The following is a 21137-nucleotide window of genomic DNA, read 5'->3' as shown; positions in this document are numbered from 1 at the left end:
CCAGAATTCATCTTCTTAGTTGACCCTGACTTTACAGGATTTTAAGAAACTGGTGGAAGAGCTTTTTTTTTCCGGCAGGCATCTTGCATACTCTTTTTCTTCCAAGCATACCAAGCAAAAAAGGAGGATTTCTCCAGCCAGGAGGTCAGACTTCTCCTCCTTGGAAGAAGAAGAAGAAGAAGAAGAAGAAATAAGACTAAGCCTAAGTTAGGGAACCACTCGGATGATGAGAAAATCATTTCATTAGGGTCAGCACTGGTGGGTGTCTCCTTCAATGAATTGCTGTTTTGATGAGAGAACATTTCAAAAGTAAGACAAGAAAAATGCAGGATATCAAAAGATGATATCTTGACCATTTGACCTGAGAGAAGCTGAATCCCACGATGGCTCCTCCAGTTTTTAAGGTACTCAAGGATTCCTTTCCGGTAGATTTATATGAACTGGATTCCCAACCTACAACCCAAAAGAAACATAAGTAGTTCTACAAAATTCAGGGTCTTACCAACATATTTACAAGGAGACCCTGCAGTTATTTCCTGGAATCAGCAAAGAGTACAAAGCTAGTTTCAGATCCCTATAGCCTACCTATTAATAAGGAGAATACAATCCTTGACAGATTCAGAAAAAAAGGTCAGTACAACAGCCACCTTATCCTGGTGCAAAAAGAGAGGCAAAGGCTCACTGAAAATAAGGTACCCTTCATTTTCTCTCTCTCTTTTTTTGCCAAATTGCTTGCAGCAGGACCATCCTATTCTTCAATTAAAATGCTTTTCTCTACCATCTTGACCTGGACAAGGCATTTGACACAATACCCCACTTGGGGATTGTTGACAAACTCAAGAGGCTAGGTATAAACTCTTATGTCACCCAATGGATAGCCAGATGGCAAACAGACAGGACCCAGGAAATTAGAATTAGGGAGTCCACCTCTACAAAGAGGCCAGTCACAAGTGGAGTCCCTAAGGGACTGTTCCCAGCACTGCTCCTTTTTGGCATTTACTTTTCTGAAGTCAAGGCCAATAACAATGGCCCCCACCCTGATGGACCTCCTGAATATCCACAAAATAAACAGCACCAGAATTACCCATTCTAAAGTCTTAAACCTAGCCTGTTATATAAACAGGGCCTACTGGAGAGACAAGTATGTATCCCAGAGACTATATCTTCTCTGGAACAGGCTTCCATCCATGTGAAGCAGAGTTTCTCCCTAACCCAATTCAAGTGTAACTTGGAAAATTGGATGGGGAACAGAAAATTCATCCCTGACTTGCACCTATGTCACTAATGGACACAGGCAGCCTGTAAATAGGTTCATAGGTTCATACTAGGCTATCTGCCCTGAGGCAATTATAAGCCTAGCCCGATTCTGTATGGCTTACGCAACCCCTTGATTTGAGTATACTGTGCCCTTTTTAAGGTTTAGTTTACTGTGCCCCTGTCTAATAGTGACATGGGAGTAATCCCTGGGACAAACCTACGATCCCCCATCCACCTATCGAGATTCTTCTTGAAGAGATTCAGTGAGGTGCTCTGCCTCACATGAACTGGAATTCTATTCCAGAGCGAAGGGAGCCTCTGGGTTATGAACCTGTCCCTCCAGCAAGTTCTATTTATTTCTGTGCTGAGGTTTAAGTCCCTCGAGCGTGTGGCTCTAAGGGATTTAGATTTACTGAGGTGGAGACTGTCCATTAATTCTGGATTTGACATAGCTTTGTATGTCAGGCATAGATCGCCTCGAAGTAGGCGGTATGCAACTGAGTAGAGCTGGAGTTTTTTTAACCGAGCAGCATATGGCATCTGTTTGAGACTCTTGATCCTCTTGGTGAGATACTTTTGTGGTCTTTCTAATTGCTGCAGGTGTCGGGTAAGGTACATCCCAAAAGGGGCATTGTATTATATGATGGGCCTGATGAGGGATGAATAAAGGGGCACGATTACCTCTCTTGATCTAGATGTGAAACCCTTCGTGATGAGGTGGGCTATGTAGAAGGTCTTTCTAACCACTTTGGCAATGTGGTTTTCAAAGGAGAGATTGCTATCAACTTGGGTCCCCAGGTCCCTAATAACTTTCTCTGTACTTAATGTGTTTCCGCCTATGTGGTAATTTGTGGGCACATTGTTTTGCCAAAGGGTATGACTATACATTTTTTGGCATTTAGCTTTAAACCATGGTGCTGGCACCAGTTATCTGTCTCTGTGAGACCTTTTTGAAGGATGTTTGTGTCAGCTGGAGAGTTGATTATGGTGCCCAGTTTGCAGTCGTCTGCGAACTTGGTGAGCCATAGTCCTCCCACATTTGCCTGTACCTCGGAAAAGTATATACCGAACAAGAGTGGTCCCAGGACAGAACCCTGTGGGACGCCACTTGTGACCGGTTTCGAGTCTGACATGGCTCCAGCAACTCTCACTCTGTGGGTTCTGTCTTTGAGCCAGTTTGTGACCCATCTTGTGACATAGGGGTTTATATTTAAGCTGGATAGCTTAGCTATGATGCCCGAGTGGGGTATTGTGTCAAATGCCTTTGCAAGGTCCAGATAGGCTGTGTGGACTACCTTCCCTTCATCTATGGCTTTGGTGACTGTTTCGAAGAAGTCAACCAGGTTCAAAAGGCAGGATCCGCCCTTGACAAAGCTGAACTGGGTAGGATCTAGTGTCTGTAGGTCCCCAATGTCTTTGTTTATGAGCTCCATGATGATCCTCTCCATAGCCTTGCAGACTAAGCTAGTCAGGCTTATGGGGCGATAGTTTCCAGGGTCTGTAGAGGCTCCACCTTTGTGGAGTGGGACCACTGTTGCTGTACGCCATTCTGTGGGCACATATGCTGTAGTGAGGCTGAGATTGTATAGCTGTTTTATTTGAGGGATTAGTTCCTCTTGGAGTTCATGTAGGACGCAACCTGGGACGCCATCTGGTCCCATGGAAGCAGTGTTTTTGCTTTGGAGAGGGCAGCCTCCACCTGAGCATCAGAGATGTTTGGGAGGCAGCCCTCTGCCGGGATAGATACTTGCTCTTTTGGGGGGGAGAAGCTTGCACTGAACATGCCTGCCAGGATATTGGCGATACCTGTGGGTTCAGTGTATTTTTTGTCATTTAGAATCAACTCAGAACAAGTCTGGGAGTTGCATCCCAGGTTTCTAACATAACTGAAAAAAGCCTTATGATTGTCTTTGGTGTCCTGTGCAATTTTTCTCTCGAAGCTGGCCTTGGAGGATTTTATGAGGGATCGTAATTTTTTGCTAGTACTGATCAGAGATGCCTTCCCTATTAGGGATTTTGTTCTATCATGTAGTAGCTTCCTCCTTCTGTTGTACAGTTTATTTATGGCAGGGGTCCACCAGACTGGATGCCTGCCTTTGGATGATTGGGTCTTGGTTTTGTTTGGAATAGCATGATCCATGCATTCCTGGAGATGTCCGTAGAATGCGTTTATATAGGATTCTACAGTTTGGGCCGTAGTTTCCACTGGCCCTGGGGCCTTGAAGGATTCCACTTCGGTTTTGAGAAGTGAGAAGTTCGCTTTTGAGAAGTTTTTCACTGTGGTTTTCTGGGCTGGGGGTGGGGTCGGGATGTGGACATCCAGTGAAATTAATTTATGATCTGATCTTACCAATGAGGGATATACTTCTGGTGTGGAGCATAGAGTCCCCATGTTGGTAATGATCAGGTCTAGTATGTTGTCCCCTCTTGTGGGAGTGGTGACTAGTTGTTCCATAGCATTTGAGTTTATAATTTCCAGGAACCTTTGGGCTAAGGTGCTGGGGCTTGAGTAGTGCTCCCAGTCAATGTTTGGGTAGTTGAAGTCGCCCAATATAATGGTGTTCGGAGAGATCTTCATGTTCTCCAATGTTTTCAGGAAAGCCGAGTGGGATTCCTGACGTTGAGAGGGTGGTCTGTAGGATGCAATAAACTGAAAAGCAGTCTCGCCCACTGTTAGTTGCACATGGATGGTCTCCGATACTTCGTGCAATGCCACTAACCTGGAGGTGTGGATATCCTTGATAAATATGGAAACTCCCCCTCCTTTTGTGGTTCGGCCCTGGTTTTGAGGCCAAAAAGCATGATATGAGGTATAGCCAGGTAGTGCTGGGGTGCTCTCTGGAGCCTTGAACCAGGTTTCTGTCACTGCACAGATATCGATGTTCTCCATACTGAGGAGAGCTTCGAGTGTGTGCATTTTGAGGTTAAGACTTCTGGCGTTTAGCAGTATTACCCTTAGTTTCTTGTTCCTTGTGCTGTCTATGAGGGTGGGTTTGACTTTTGAGCCTTGCCTAAAAAAGGCACTATGGGGGTGGCAAGAGCCTTTGCCAATATCCGAAAGCCCAGTGGTGACAGGTGCAAGCCGTTCCTAGCAAAGCAACGTGGCTTGTCGAGCATGTCATCCCAGGCTGACAGACACTGGATCCCCTTTGAATGACACCAAAATTTTAGCCAATTGTTAAAATCGATCATTTTGTCTTTGTACTGTGGCATCATTCTAGGTGAGGGTAAGATGCTGCTCAAGGTCAGGGTCATACCAGCCTGGGCTACATGATCAGAGAGCTCCTCTATGTCTCTTTTCATGTAGTCCAGGGAGGTACATCTCAGGTCATTCACACCAGCATGTACAATGACTGAGTCATATTTGTATTTGCTTTGGAGTGACCTGAGTGCTTGCGTTATGTGGCGGATCCTAGCACCCGACAGGCAGCTCACCGTGACCTTCTCTTTATTCAGCCTGGTGAGCGGGACGTCAGTGTGTCTGACAATAGAGTCACCTATTACAAGAGTATCAGGTGTGTTATTCAGCCTTAAGGGCTGTGGCTGCTTGGCACACTGACTTTGTGGGTTATGTGTTGTGCGTATTTTGTTTTGAGGTAGCGTTTGCTTGGATGTCTGCTTTGGAGGTCTCTGTTGCTTAGGTAGATTTTTATTTAGAGCCTCCGAGTATGTTTTGTGTATTTATGTGTTTGGTTCGCTGATGTGGTGGGACTATGTGATACTGGAATTGTGTTGTGTGAGGTTACCTTCTCCTCCTGACTGGTTACACCAGTTTTCAGATGAGAGAGCTCAGCCTCCAGTTTGGCTAAATAGTTGCATCTCTCACATATATTTGAACCTGTTTGGAGGAGGAGAGGGTTGTCCGTGTACATGAGACAGTTGTAACATTGCCTCAAAATTCCCAGATTCACCAGCTGGACTGGAGAGGAAACCATTGACTTGACCTTTGGACATGCTAGAGTAATATAGGGAAACTGAATTTAAGATGGACCAATAGAGGACAGGGTAATCATAGAGAGTATAAGAGTAAGTAGTGCTTATGGTTTAATAGTGCTAACTTGTAGGATTACTTAATTGGACCAGTGAAGGGCCTTAGAATGAGAATATGGTGTTTAAATTGAGAGATAGAGCAGTTCTAAGGGAAAAAGTGAAGAGCAGGCTTTGTGGAGCCAGGAATAGTTTAAACCCAATTAGGCGGCGCTGCCCGCTGTTGCGCTATGCTCAAAAACGTGCAAAACCGCTCCAAAGAGGGTTTTAAGAGAGGAAGATGAAGGAGTTTTGGAATTGACCCAAAATGGCCAATAAAACTACAGTTTCAAGTCAGTAACCACTCCCACAGGGGCAGGCAGGCTGCTCAATGTTTTTCACTGCCACTGATCAACAGAGACTTCCCTTTAGCCCAAGCAAAAAATGGCCTCACAGAAACTTACAAACAGTTCAAGAACAGCAAGCCTGTAACTGAACTTTTTTAAAATCTCAGAAAAATGGGAAAAAAGCAAGATTTTTTTTGTTTTTTTGTTTTTTTCAGAGATAGCAGAGGTTCACAAATATCAACACGTTATAACAGTGCAGTAAATGACCCCACACAAGAGTGCTAGGCCAAAGACAGATAAAATGCAAGTTTTGAGAAAAAAACGATTTTAAAAATAAGTGCAAACAGGAAATTCAGTAAACAGCTCTAGGTTGTGCTCTAAATACAGTTACTAATGCAGAAATCAAGTTTAACAAGCCAGAAAATGCTCAAAATAGGTGGCTATGCAGAAAAACTTAGCAAATAAACAGAGGAAAATACTTAAAATCTCAAAAGTGGCTCCTTTCTTCTCTCAGCGTTTTCTCCCCTTGGTGGGTGCTTCACCAACAGCCAACAAGCCTGAAAAGATGCCAAAACCACGAGGCAACCAGGTTTTAAGAGAGGAAGATGAAGGAGTTTGGGAATTGACCCAAAATGGCCAATAAAACTACAGTTTCAAGTCAGTAACCACTCCCACAGGGGCAGGCAGGCTGCTCAATGTTTTTCACTGCCACTGATCAGCAGAGAGACTTCCCTTTAGCCCAAGCAAAAAATGGCCTCACAGAAACTTACAAACAGTTCAAGAACAGCAAGCCTGTAACTGAACTTTTTTAAATCTCAGAAAAGTGGGAAAAAAGCAAGATTTTTTTGTTTTTGTTTTTTCAGAGATAGCAGAGGTTCACAAGTATCAACAAGTTATAACAGTGCAGTAAATGACCCTACACAAGAGTGCTAGGCCAAAGACAGATAAAATGCAAGTTTTGAGAAAAAAACGATTTTAAAAATAAGTGCAAACAGGAAATTCAGTAAACAGGCCCCTGCTTATAAATATTTAATCCCCCAAGCCCGTGATTGCACTTGTCAAGGGTACCAGATCTTATCAGAGATTTGAGATGCATGGCTGGGCTTAAAAAGGTCCTTAAGGTCTTTAGCCTAGTACACACCTATGAACTTATCTTGGCATAATTTCCACAGCAGCATCCCCTAGTAAACAACCTACTTGGGAATGTTATCTCCCTTATACCACTAATGAAGCTTTTTTCACCTTGGGATTTCAGTTCTGTTCTGGAAAAGCTGGCCTTATACCCATTTGAACTGGAAGCATCTGACCCAGTAAACACCTGTTCTAATAAACAAGCTTCTGTTTAACTTTTACATCAGTCAGGAGGCTATCACAGAATGTATGTTTACTGTGTTCTGTACTGATATGAAAATCTTGTTGTTTATGGTTGAAGTCATGTCTGAAATTTCTCTCAAGCAGACTATTCATTGGCCATTGTTTTCCCCCAAATCCCAGGAGAAGTAGAAATGGATCTCACACTAGTTCTGGGATGTCCACAGGCAACTTAAATATTACCTGGACATGACTAAATACTTCTGACTGATGGATCAGTTATTTGTGGAGGGGTTTTCTGCACAAAGAAAGGAAAGCAGGCCAGTGTGTAAACTAACCCTTTCCAAGCAACTGTCTATTTACATAATTTTTGCTATGTGATCCATGGAAGAGCCCTTTGGTGATAGATTAGAGCACACTCTGAGGGTTGCTGCTATCTTCACTGCTTGCTTTAAAATTGTCTTGATGCAGGATATTTGTCAGGTAGTCACCTGGTTATCTCTCCATAGACTTTTAAAACATTACAAAATGGCTTTGCAGTCCAGGAGAATACCAGAGCAGTATTCAGGACTGCAGTCTTACAAAGGCTCATCTTAAGGTACTCGACAGGACAACCACTCCTGTTTTTCTTTCCCATTCCTACTGCAGTTATGGGAGTCTTCCTATATGTCAGGAATTCTGTGGCAGCAGTGAGCCATGCAAATAACATAGTACAGCTATGTGAGGAACTCATTAGAACACAAGATGCTTGAATAGGATTACTATTAGAGTACCATCCCCGTCCTTCCTAAATACTTCCTTTAGGGTAGTCCTGTACCCTTCAGAGGTACAGGAAGGGCAGACATGAGCAGCAAAAGCTACCGCATCCTCTTACCTGTACCTGCATTTACCCCTAACACCCAAGGCAGGGCTCCATAGTTCCCTCAGCAGGCAGTGTCTTCTTTTTCAATGGATGAAAAGAATAGAAGAGGGTTATCTGGGATTCAAGCATGCATCCTCATGTGTAAGGATTTGAACTGCTCTAATACATTTACATCATTCTGGCAGCTTAACTGGCTGGATGTACATCCACTTGCATCTAATTCCCAAATGTCAGAAGTTCTACTGCAACAATTTTCCTAATCAAACATCTGTTATTGTGATGTTCTCACACAGTTGTACTTTATACTGAGTGCACTCAACTAAATTTTATGAGTCTTTACCATTACCCTAGATCTGGGAGTACAACTCTGGCTGCAGGAAATTTTCTCTCTCCAGCCCCCTCTCTCTTTTCATTTCATATCAGTTTGTATCAGATGAAAGCTGGAGAAGAAGACAGAAACTAGGCTTTGCTGGTTAGTTGGAGAGAGACTTACAGTAGCAACCTGAGAAATCCTCTGTTTGCCAAGTAGTGCTAACCTCTGCAATGATAAGCCTTACATGTCCTGCATCTGGAGCTGTACTCACAGATTTATAATTATGTTAAGTACTCATAGCTTTCATTTCTTCTTTTTGAACCTGGTCAGTTCATTTTGGCCAAATCTGCCTGATATGAGTGCACAAACATCAGCCAAGTTAAGCAAATGCCTTGGAATTCAAGTGCTGTTGCTGCCATCCCTGTTTCGACTCTTCAAGGGGCATTTAGGAATCCACTCTTTAGGTGACACTGGGGCCGTTCCTTTTAGCTACTTAGTGCATTTCAATATATGAGCAGTCTGACTTTTTCAGTCAACCCCTCCAGAGCTGTCATTTATTGACCTGAGAATGTCATTACCTGTAGATGACTTACATGCTATGAGCAGTGCCCACTGTTCATTTGTTGAGACTGCAGTTAACATTACAGCTACCACTATTCTACGCTGACGTGTTCTGTTTCACATCTCTCGCACACATAGACACAGAGATTTGTAGGAACCATGATGCTGCATTCATATCTGTAATGTATTCATTTCTTCTCTCTTCTCTCTCATTCTTCTTCCTTCTGACTGTCATGGCCCGCATCATTTTGTTTCTTTCAGTTTCTGTTCATTTCAGGCACTTCACCAGCATATCCATTACTTCTCCATTATATCCTTGAATGGAATGTAGCTATTGTCATTTCTCTTTCTTACCCTGAATTCTAGATCGAAAGCTTCCTTATTTTTATTTTATAGTGTTTAGTTCATGCATTGTTCACATTGTTCACTGACCAGAAAAGGCCTTTAGGCACAACAAGCTTTTGCAATGAGATGAGAATTAGATGCATGTAAAAAATCCCTGTCATAACAAGAATAACCAGCTAATGGGAAAGACAAATATTTGCAGGAAAAAAAAAAACTATACCTCAAGAAGCTAGTGGATGGTTCAGGGGCCGCACTAAAAGAAACATTTTGTTTTCAATAAATATGATGACATAAGTACTGTTCAGTTTATAGTTTTTTAATAAAAAATAACAAGACAAAGCAACACAGTTAAATATTTAAATATATGGTTGCTGTGCAGTGTTTTTTTCCCAGCCTGAAATAAGAAGGATAAATTTAATGTTTCTTATACCTTTTGTGCATGCTTACAGCAATGAAACACTTTCAGTGGACAATTCAACCTTTAAGTAATTGCAGTTTTGGAAATGTTTGATCTCTTGTACAATTTATATGATTAGTAACTAGAATACATTACCTTACTGAGGTGCATTGCCTCAAAAAAAAGGGACATTAATGCAATGAGCATTGTAAGATCTTCCCTTAGCAGTAACATCTGGATGATTTTTCATGGTTATGTTTTTTGCCAGGTGCAAAATTTATTCAACGAGCAGAAGTCACCTTTTCTCCCGGAAATGAAAAAATAAGCATAACTCAACGAGCAGATGGCCTTGATGAGAATAATTATTTAAGCGTTAAGACAAACATACAGGGACAGCTGCCAGAAATTCCTTTAGATGCTACAGTTGAAGTTGAACCGTATAAAGAACTTTACTACTATACCACCTCAGGTAAGTGCATGATACAATCTTCTGAGATCTTCTCTAAGATTTTTCTTTCTGTAATTCTTGCTAAAATGTGTTCCTGTTATTAATGTAAATTCATTTTGAAGTCTGTACACTTTGCTTATAGTAAATCCTGGCCTGCTTCCTGAGTGGGCAGAACAGTTCTCTGCTTGGGCTTCTGTGACCTAAACTTGGCAGTGGCTTTGGGAACCAGGGCTCAAGGCAGACAACACATGGTGGAGTAATTATTTTTATACAGATTCATGTAGATAGCAGACCAGACTTCAGGGATTCCTTGCTATCATAAGGCTCTTGGACAGTGTGTTCTGGTGATTTCAATCCTGCTGACTGATAATGTAGTTAATGGGAAAACATGCATGTGAGAAACATTTTTGGCAGGAAGTACACATGCAGACAGCTCATGTGCATATAATGCTAGTATACCACCGCAAGTAGCTTTTTTAGGGTACAGATTTGTTAGCAGTAAAACCACTGAGTAATCTGTCTTGCTAAGAAAATAAGAAGCCGAGGTTCAGTTTGACAGTCACTACCAGAAAGCATTTGGGAACATAGCTCTCAACCTTAAGATACTGAAAACAGGAGCAAAAGCAAAAATCCAACTAAAAAAATCTGCACATCTAATTAGCATAAACTTTGAATACCAAACAGAAATAACTCTTCCTGTTTCCAATAGGAATGTGGAATACTACCCAGAAACTTATAAAACAATGTGACGCAAATGATATAAAATATAAGTACATTTGTGAAAGCTGCCAGCCTAGCCAGATAGAATTTTATAGATAATTCTGTCATTTGTAAATATTAATGTAAGCCACAGGCTTGTTGTCTTAAATGGAAAAAAGGCTGTTACATGTGGAACTGCAAAAATGTAACAACAGTGCACTCTGCTAACCAAGTAAATCATGTTGTGACCCTTTGATGTAAACACAGCTCTGGGCGGTCTAGATGAAGGAATTCTTGCTATTGTTTTAAGGCCATAGTTAATGGCCAGAATTTGCATGCATAAATATCTTTAATGGCTTTGCTTCCTGACCTGGTATGAACTTACTAAAGAATGTAGCCTGTTAGCCTGGGAACCCAGGGAAAGTGTGAAGAATGATGCAATGTGAACCAAGACTATGATTTTAAAAACAAAGAGAATCAGAGAGCATTAAGCAATTTTGTCTTGACTATCCAACTCATCAGCACTGTCTTGCTCTATATGTAAGTTTACCTTAGACTTTTGTTTTCTCTTAGAAATAGCTAGAAACTAGAAAGATTACACAAAATGTTTTTCTGTAATGTCAGAACTGTACTACTGAATTATTTTAAGAATTTCTCTGTGATCTCTGAACTCTTGACTAGCACTGTGTAGCAAAAGTATTGTCTTTTGTTTTGATTATTTGTTATTAAATATTTTTAAACCCTTTCAACTGTGGCTGTTTTTGTAGAGATAAGTTAAGCTCTTTAAAGTACTTGCATGCCTTTGGTAAAATTGTACAAAGCCACTTCAATAGCTTTAGCCCTGGGCTATACTACCAATTGGATAATAATATTGCACAGTAATAATTGGACACCCTTTTAAGGGCCTTTGAGTAGCTGATAAATATTAGTGGGTGATGGCATCTGGTACTGCCGTATAGTCAGGGAAAAAGGGGCACAGCTGGAGAACCTGTGCCAGCCTTTCCCAGGAGTGTCTGTGTGGTTGTATAAACTCTTTTCAAAGTGTGTGTGTGTGTGTGTGTGTGTGTGTGTGTGTGTGTGTGTGTGTGTGTGTGTGTGTGTGTGTGTGTGTGTGTGTGTGTGTGTGTGTCAGCTACTTGGGCAGGGACATGAAGCACTGGTTAGACAGAGAGGGTGCTGAAGATGTTAGCTTGCCCACTAGGCTGAGATCTGGACCCTATAGCTGTGCCAGTGGGGAGTCTTACTGGGGACCTAGAGAGCAAGGGAGCAACCAGCCCCAGACTGACTGTGATCTTTATGTGTTCTTAAGGGAAATTGCACTTTACTGTGTGTATTTGTTATCCTTTCCTCATATATGAAACGCCCCTCACTGGTGTTAGTGGTGAGGATTGAGGCTTCTTGATTGCTGGGCCAGGGCATGGGCGTCACAACATTATAAAAGAAACAGTGTAAAATCTGTAGGCTTTTTTTGCTTCCAGAAAAAGTAGTTGTAAGATATCTGCCCCCTTTCTGTATTGCTGCCATTAGTATGTAGGTCAAGTAGTGTCATTTTTTTGTGTACTAGACAGCTTGAAAAAAATCACACGTGATGAGAGAGATTCAGAAAATTGTATGAAATGATAAATCAAACCTGAAAATAAGGACACAGCTCCAGAATTAGGGACATCCTAAATGAGGGCTGAAAATATGAACATTCCCCCAAAATAGGGACTGTTGAAAGGTCTGTTTGGGTGTGAAGGGAACAAAAATAAGACTCTTCATAGGTTCATAGGTTGGTACTAGGCTATTGGCCCTAGGGCCTATACAAGCCTAACCATAACAATTCCCTGGCTATTTCTTCCTACACTGTTTGTTTCCCTGGTCCCCTGTCTAGCAGAGCGACTGACGTGATCCCCGGGGTGAATTTCCTTTCTCCCATCTAATCGTCAAGGTTCCTTTTGAAGAGGGCCAAGGAGGGGCTCTGCTTGATATGTATGGGCAGTCTATTCCAGAGTCTGGAGGGGGTCTCTGGGTCAGGAACCTATCCCTCCAGCATGTTTAGTTTACTGTGATGACAAGGTTTAGATCCCTGGAGCATGTGGCTCTAAGGGATTGGGATTTCTTTAAGTGTAGCATGTCCAACAGCTCTGGATTTGACATGGCCTTGTATGTTAAGCAGAGATCGCCTCTGAGTAGACGATATGCAACAGAGTATAGCTGGAGTTTTTTAAGGCAGTCAGCATAGGGCATCTGCTTTAGGCCTGTGATTCTTTTAGTGAGGTATTTCTGCGGCCTTTCCAGTTCTTGCAGATGTCTTGAGAGGTACATACCAAATGGGGAGTTGTATTCTATAATGGGAGAAAAATGGACCTAACTACTGTACTTAAGAGTTGTTGTGAAGGGGGAGTAGACAACAGTGAAGGGCAAAGTCAATTGTAATCTTTAATGTATTATTTATAAGTATGCTGCAAAAGCTGTGTTCTTACATGGCTGTGCTGTCAGGAAGTTCTGAGCAGGTAGCAGCTGTGAGTTCTCAAGTGTCTGTCTACCAGTCTGGCATCTCAACTTTCTTTAATAGTAACAGTAATTCTGGGAGATTATTCTGTTTTGATGGGTGATGCATGTTGAGTGATGTAAAAGGGGCAGAAAAAATCCTAAATAATTAACTTACAAGGAAGAACAGCCCAAAGGGATATCTCTGGAGATGCTTAAATAAGAACATGAAAGATTAGTTATTTATTTTATTTATTTGTGTTTGTTAACTGGGGTTGCACTCTGATCCACACGGACCTAATTCAAGCTCAGCTCAGGTGTCCAAAGAACACCAGAAAGAAAAGAAACAATGGTTTTGCACTGGAAAATATAAAATATGCAATAATTGCAAGGTAGAATTGCACAATAAAACCAATACCCATATATTAATAAAACTGGCGTAGAGGTATCAGTCTTGGGATTAAAAAGCATGGAGGGGAGGAGTTTGAAGAGGGAGAGAAAATAAAGCATCAGAGTGAAATTAGGGGAGCCATTAGAATAGTAGTAAGTGAGACTTAATAATTCCAACAAAGGGAGTAGATACAGGGGAAAGGAGGAACAAAAAAGTAGAACTAAAGGAATTCTTACTGGATTAGGTTGTCTTGTCACACATGAAGCATTGGCATATGGCCTTTTTTATGAAGAGCTCCCTAAGACATTTTCTAAAGTTGGGATAGTTATGTTGGGTGGTAGAAACTGCAAAACTAACTGGGCTGGACAACTGGGTCCTAAACATCACATTACAGGCACCGCAGCAAAGCATGCTATATGTTCTAAAGTATCTGCAAGAGTTAATTCACTGCTGACCTTGCATACTAGAACTTTTTCTTAATTTTGCTTAATTAAAATGTTAGATCAGTTGGACATCAGTATTTTACTCACTGCCATAAATGCATAAGCTAGTTTTACAGATTACAGGAAGAGCTGCTTCCTGTTAGTTGAAATGTTTTTTTTTTATAATCCTGTGGTATCTATTTAAGAATTACATGAAATTGAAGAAAGCTGATATTTAGTATTACTACTGCTCTTTAATTTTAATACCAGTGCTGAAGAAATTACTACAAGAATACTTGCATTGACAGTTAACTTGTTTTACCTGCCACCATCCTTAGAAGCTGTCCCACTTCATATTTCCATGATAAATGAGCACATGTTTAGTACTACAGGTTGTTGACCATTTCAAAACAGTAAACATTAATGGTTAAAAAGAGACACCAGTTTTTTTTCACTGCCTTCTTTGAGAAAACTTAAATCTCATTTAGACTGTTAAGCAGAATAGGGTTTTCAGATTTACTGTGAAGGATAGCACAAAAGTAATACATGATTCACCAGAGTCAACAGTACTTAGCATATTGTCAGAAGATCTCAAAAGCCTGCATAATTTTTATGGCAGTGCCATTTTGTTGTGAGCTAGTAACAGTTTTTAATGCAATGCGAGCCTAAGGGATTTCAGGGTGGTTTTGTTTTTGACTACTCCTCAGTACAGGCTGTATCCTGGCTCAACTAAACTTGTTAAAACTTATCTAAATTCTCTAGGACTAGTTTTCCTTCTGATTCTTCAGTCCTGTGTGAGAGATGGGTTATTATTTCTTTTAAAATAGGGCCTTTATCATCCATATTCTGTAAACAAAACAATTTTAGATCTAAATCCTCTGCACTCCCAATGTAAGAGGCTGTGTTTTCTTGCATCCTCATGCCTCCCTTTCACAAGTGAAGACTAAAACTGTGAATCACAAACGTGAGAAACAACTGACATAAGAAATAGTGAATTTTCAATTCACTGTCACACATTTAAAACATTTTTTCAGTGTGGTTGCCCCCCCTGATCTCCTATGATGGGGGCTATGCCCCCATATTCCTGCTAAATGTGTATACTAACTGCCAAGGTCAAGGTACCTCGGAGTAAGATGCACACTAAGAGGTTTCATAGCTTCATATTTATCACATATTCCCTCATATTCATACTTGTGGTTCTGCTATTCTGGAAGTTGCAGTTGTGGCCCTCAGAATTTCACTAGGCACCCACTCCACTCACCCCTGCTATTTGTGTATGCTAACTAGGATTACTCTTCCTCTGAGTAGGAGAATTCTCTGAGACACCACAATTTCAGATTTATGTAGTCCTCCACATTTACACTTACAGTTCTAGTATTCCAGTGATTACAGTTAGGGTCCTCTGAACTTCAATAGGCACCCCAGGTCCTCATAACTTGGGACAGCCTACATAATCTTCCTTTCTGCACCTCATGTTCCAACCTTAGCCAGTACCAAAAAAGAAAGAGGCTATAAATCCAACACATTTTTTTCATAAGATGTCCATCTGTAATGGGAGCAAAGGATTATTGACCTGGATGTGATCTTCACTGGTTGTACCCACTCACACTCTAACTCTACCATTAAACAACTCACAATTGTTGCTCCTTGGGGCACTTTAATCAAGTCTTTGTCATAGTATCCTTTCTTTTACATACTATTACCTTTGCAAAAGTGGAATTATTTGTCTTACTCCTTGCTGTATTCCTGTTACAAATACTTTGATGTATCTTTCTGGAGTTTGTTAAACTTGCATTCTTTCAATAAAATTCCTTTGCCATTAAAAAAGTGGAAGGGTCTGCAGTGCCAAGGACCAAGATATAACACAATGACTGTATTTCACTACTTATGATTAGTCAGTAAGGTACCACAGCCAGGGACAGTAAATAACAAGAGTATTTAATTTATTTACTGCTGGTATTGCTTAAGCAGGTACAACAGCTTTTTGTTTGTCTATAAAGAAAAGATATGGATTAGGATGTACTCAACAATGCAGAGTAAACTTAAATGGCTGAAGCAGAATTTCAGAGCACAGAGTTAGGTAAGTGTGCTCATTAAGCCTGCCTGAAATCAGCAAACAGACATATTTAAAAATCTTTTGAGTATGCGTTTGCATGGATTGCTTCCATTAGATTCTGTCAACATCAGCTTCAGCCTATCATGTACATCCATTTCTGAATGGTCACTTGGCACAGCCTCATGCCTTTAATCCTACAAGGTTCTTAAATGATGTTGCATGGCATTATAAACTCTTCCATATCTTTTGTGCTTAATGGCTGCTATAATCTTGATGGTATGCTTTGCATGCCTGAGCATTTAAGTGGTGCAGTTATCTTATATCAGCAGAATCATCGCTCTCTTACAGACGTTGTCATGATACAGGACCTTAGAGGAGTAGACAGTCCTGGGCAACCTGTCAGTGTCAGTCTTCCTAATCTGCAGCTGAACTCACTGCAGATTCTGACAATGGATACTTTGCTTGCTGGATGCAGAGCCCATCTAGTATCGCACATTGATCAAGGAGTGCGCCCACTCCCCTGGAAAAGGACTCTACATCAATCATTTAGAAATGAGAGCAGTCCTTCTAACTTTGGATGGTTTGGAGACAATGTTTCTAGGGCACGTCCTTATCCAGTTAGACAACCATTCCACCACGTGGTATCTAAAAAGCAATGAGAAGTATTTTCATACTCTGTGCAGAGCTGACGCTCATCTTGCAGTGAGCTATAAACAGGAAAGCACCACTGTGTCAGAAGCTGACATCCCTAGATAGATGACTTTGATACTGTCTTGTCCTAGAGTTGTAGATTTAGAGGCCATCCCTGGTTCCAGTCTTCCAAAAGTAAGCACACCAGAGATCAAATAATTTATCACCTCAGAGAATGTGGTTATCTCCATTTTCTACTGGTTTAAACACTGTAAGGAAGAGGTTGCAGTGGACACATTTTCCATCATGTGGAATGAGAGGTTCCTATACACATTTCCACTTAGTCCACTTCTTGTTGCAACCCTCTAAGAAGAAAGACCAAGTCTCATTCTTGATGCCGTTTTGTAGATGTGAAGTGTGTGGGTTCAGGCAGTGAGATCGCTGGTGGTACAGAAAACCCTCTTGATTCTAGGAAAGGATATCCACTCACTGTTGAGGCAATAACCAGCCCCACCTCAGGGCATGGATTTTGTTGTAGGTTCATTTAACTAGTGCATTTGCTAGCTGAAGTTTCAGAGGTAGCTGAGGCTGCTAGGAAGCCCTCCAGTAGGCTGATGTTTGCCTTCACATGGGAACACTTGGAGCTGTACCCTGTGGTGTATCTCTGGCACCCATATGCTATGGATGTTCATTTATTCCCTAGTGAAAATGTATATGTTAACCTTTCCTGCGCATCACCTGTCTCTGCACAACATGACATTGTGGAGGGTAGGACTCTGGCCCAGCACACTGACTTGTGATGCATTTCTGTCCTGCTGTGAAGAACTGCCTCCCCCTTGCCCATGAACCTGAACATCATGATTGACAGATCTATCCATTCATCACTGAAGCATGTTTGGTAGAAATAAAGTTAATTTCTTACAGGACTCTCTCCATAGTGACCATCACTCCTGCATGCAGTTTCTTAGGGCTTTAAGGTGCCATCCATAGGGACCCATGTCTGGTATTTCTCAAGGACTGAGTAGCCCTTAGGATGAATCCATGCTTCCATTTGAGGCAGTATCTGATACGCCCCTCAACCAGTCACTTCATTTTCTGAATTTCCTTGTTGGGGTTTATACCAGAGAAAAAAGAGCCTTTTCATTTTCAATATCTACAGTCAGTTCAGTTATTACAAGAAATAGGCACAAGCTTAGGGTGGTGGGTGGCTTTTTTGTCTACATTGCTCCCTAGCAAAATATGTCACATTGTCTAAGCAGATTGTTTATAAGTGATTCAAAAGCATAATTAAGAGCTTTTACGTTCAAAACATTAACTGCTTACGTTGCAAGAAAACAAGGTAATGTCTTTGTTCCAATTACATCTAATGGTCAGTGCATCCGTGGACTTTTTTTCTTTACCCTTACTTCTCTGATTAAATATTTTTGCCACATCATTTAATTTTATTTTATGTTTATTACTTTTGTTTTAATATATTTTGTAGATTTATTAGTGGCATGATTGTTTGTTAACATCAACAAGATGTCACTGGAATGCTGTTAGAATACAGACAAGAAGTTAACTTATGGTAATGTGATGATTTTGGGGGGACTTCACTACTTGATTTTCTTCTTTAAATGGACATTGTTTAATTTCTCCAAGTATTTTGGATTTTTAATATCATGATGGGAATGGACCCCATTCCTAAGTCAAAATATGATTAAAGATCATGAAATTAGTCATGCATCAATCTTTGATGTTAGCCAAAAGTGCTCTTTACAGCACCCAGAACATGCCCAGAACGGACTCCTTCTGTAATTGATACAAAGTTACATGTATTGGTACCCTGTCTAAAAAAGACTGTAAATTATTTTTTAGGAGACCCATTGCTCCTACTGGTCTTGGAGCTGTCTTGGTATTCTTCTTCCACATTGCCCTCATTTCTGCCTGCAGATCCTGGTATTTTATGACTTTGTGTCTCACTGTAGGTAAGACACTATAATAACTGGGTATAGCAGTTTCAGTGATCAATGCTAATTTTGCGTTCTTTTCATGGGCTACTTCTTCTTCTTCTTCTTCTTTCGGCTTTTCCTGGTTAGGGGTCGCCACAGCAGATCACCTGTCCGCTCATGATTGGCAGTGGAGTTTTACGGTGTTGAGTTGCCAGCCCGGTGCCCAATCTTCCACAGAAGGCACACACATGTACACACTCACACCTAGGGACAATTTAGAGTGTCCAATCAACTTACAGCATGTCTTTGGGATGTGGGAGGAAACCAGAGCACCCGGAGGAAACCCACACAACCACAGGGAGGACATGCAGACTCCGCACAGAAGGCACCCCAGCCGAGGATCGAACCTAAGAACCTCTTGCTGTGAGGTGGCGATGCTAACCGCTGCACCACCGTGGCTGCCCCTTTTCATGGACTACTCTATCTGCTTTTCTCCAGTCTGTTTTTGAACTGTTAGTAATGGGCAATCAAATGCCATGTAAACTTTTATCATTTTCTGTAATGCTTTGTGACTTGTGTTTCCAGTGCTTCTCATTGTTCAGTAGAGCTAGGCCAGTTAGCAGTCAGTAATTAGTCAATCAATTAACTAATTAATCTTTTGCCCTCAGGCCACTGACCAACCACTGGCAGATACTGTGGTTAAAGCCCACTTCATTAGTGCTGTGATTGTTTCATTTTTGATATATATCTTCACCAAGCATTACTATCTTAAATGCCATTGTGGCAGCTGGACTTCCTTTGAAACACCAGAACTGCAAAACTCACCCCTCTGAACTCTGTCTTGTGTGATCCTCTCTCTCATTTTATCTAGTTGTTTTATTGTTGGAGATTCTGCCCAGCCAAGGACCATCAGTAAGGGTCTTGAACATTAGATATTACAAATATGCTGTCACAGTATCAGTTGAATTAAAAAGAGGACTTTTCTAGATGGGGCATATAATAATCTCCCTTCCTTTGGATTTGCTTTTATTTCCAGTCACTGTCTGCTTTTGGAGTTCCCTGATGGCTGGGCAATTATTTACTTGTGTATGACTTGTTAATACTGGCTACAAAGCTTCATTGTTATTTTTGGATTTGCTAGAAAGTGCTACCAAGCACAGGAGTTGAGTCTTCTTCTTCTTCTTTCAACTGCTCCCATTAGGGGTCACCACAGCAGATCAACTGTTTCCATTTCATCCTGTCCTCTGCATCTTGCTCTGTCACACCAACCGCCTGCATGTCCTCTCTCACCACATCCATAAACCTTATCTTAGGCCTTCCTCGTTTGCTGTTACCTGGCAGCTTCATCCTTAGCATCTTTTTCCCAATATACTCTGCATCCCTCCTCAGCACATGTCCAAACCAGCGTAAATCTTGCCTCTCTGGCTTTGTCTCCAAACCTTCCAACCTGGGCTGACCCTCTAATATACTTATTCCTAATCCTGTCCATTCTCGTCACACCCAGTGCAAATCTTAACATCTTCAACTCTGCCACGTCAAGCTCTGACTCCTGCCTTTTTGTCAATGCTACTGTCTCCAACCAGTATAACATAGCTGGTCTCACTACCCTCTTGTAGACCTTCCCTTTCACTCTTACTGGTACTTGTCTATCACAAATCACTCCTGACACTCTTCTCCACCCACTCCATCCTGCCTGTACTCTCTTCTTCACCTCTCTTCCACATTACTCTGAACTGTTGATCCCAAGTACTTAAACTCATTCACATTCACCACCTCTACTCCCTGCATCCTCACCATTCCTCTGTCCTCCCTTTCATTCACACACATATATTCTGTCTTAGTCCTGCTGACCTTCATTTCTCTTATCTCTAGAACATATCTCAACCTCTTCAGGGTCTCCTCCACCTGTTCTGTACTCTCACTACAGATCACAATGTCATCTGCAAACATCATAGTCCATGGGGACTCCTGTCTGATCTTGTCTGTCAACCTGTCCATCACCATTGCAAATAAGAAAGGGCTCAGAGCTGATCCTTGATGTAATCCCACCTCCACCTTAAACGCATCCGTCACTCCCACCACAGACCTCACCACTGTCACACTACCCTCGTACATATCTTGTACCACTCTTACATACTTCTCTGACACTCCTGACTTCCTCATACAATACCACAACTCCTCTCTAGGCACCCTGTCATATGCTTTCTCTAAATCCACAAAGACACAATGCAACTCCTCTGACCTTCTCTGTACTTCTCCATCAACACTCTCAGAGCAAACATCGCATCTGTAGTGCTCTTTCCTGGCATGAAACCATACTGCTGATCACTAATCATCACCTCCCTTCTTAACCTAGCTTCCACTACTCTTTCCCATAACTTCATGCTGTGACTGATCAGTTTAATCCCTCTGTAGTTACTACAGCTCTGCACATCACCCTTATTCTTAAAAATCGGTACCAAAACACTTTTCTCCATTCCTCAGACATCCTCTCACTTTCCAAGATTTCATTAAACAATCTAGTTAAAAACTCCACTGCCATTTCACCTAAACACCTCCATGCTTCCACAGGTATGTCATCTGGACCAACAGCCTTTCCATTCTTCATCCTCTTCATAGCTATCCTTACTTCCTCCTTGCTAATCCACTGCACTTCAAGATTCACTATCCACACATCATCCAACCTTCTCTGCCTCTCATTCTCTTCATTCATCAACCCCTCAAAGTAC

At 41.5% G+C, this 21137-nt stretch overlaps 1 protein-coding gene across 1 annotated transcript in view; it reads left to right on the top strand.

Moving 5' to 3' along the window:
- Positions 1-21137, top strand: part of NID2 (nidogen 2) — an 891289-nt gene that overhangs the window by 231320 nt on the left and 638832 nt on the right. Inside the window, exon 7 of the mRNA XM_044074330.1 lies at positions 9628-9828. Coding sequence (XP_043930265.1) covers positions 9628-9828 — 201 coding nt within the window. The remainder of the gene's footprint in view (positions 1-9627; positions 9829-21137) is intronic.

This window comes from Protopterus annectens, chromosome 6.part0, assembly GCF_019279795.1.
Source record: "Protopterus annectens isolate FY-2018-M chromosome 6.part0, PAN1.0, whole genome shotgun sequence".
Classification (NCBI taxonomy): domain Eukaryota; kingdom Metazoa; phylum Chordata; order Ceratodontiformes; family Protopteridae; genus Protopterus; species Protopterus annectens.
This window is presented reverse-complemented; position numbering and strand designations above follow the sequence as displayed.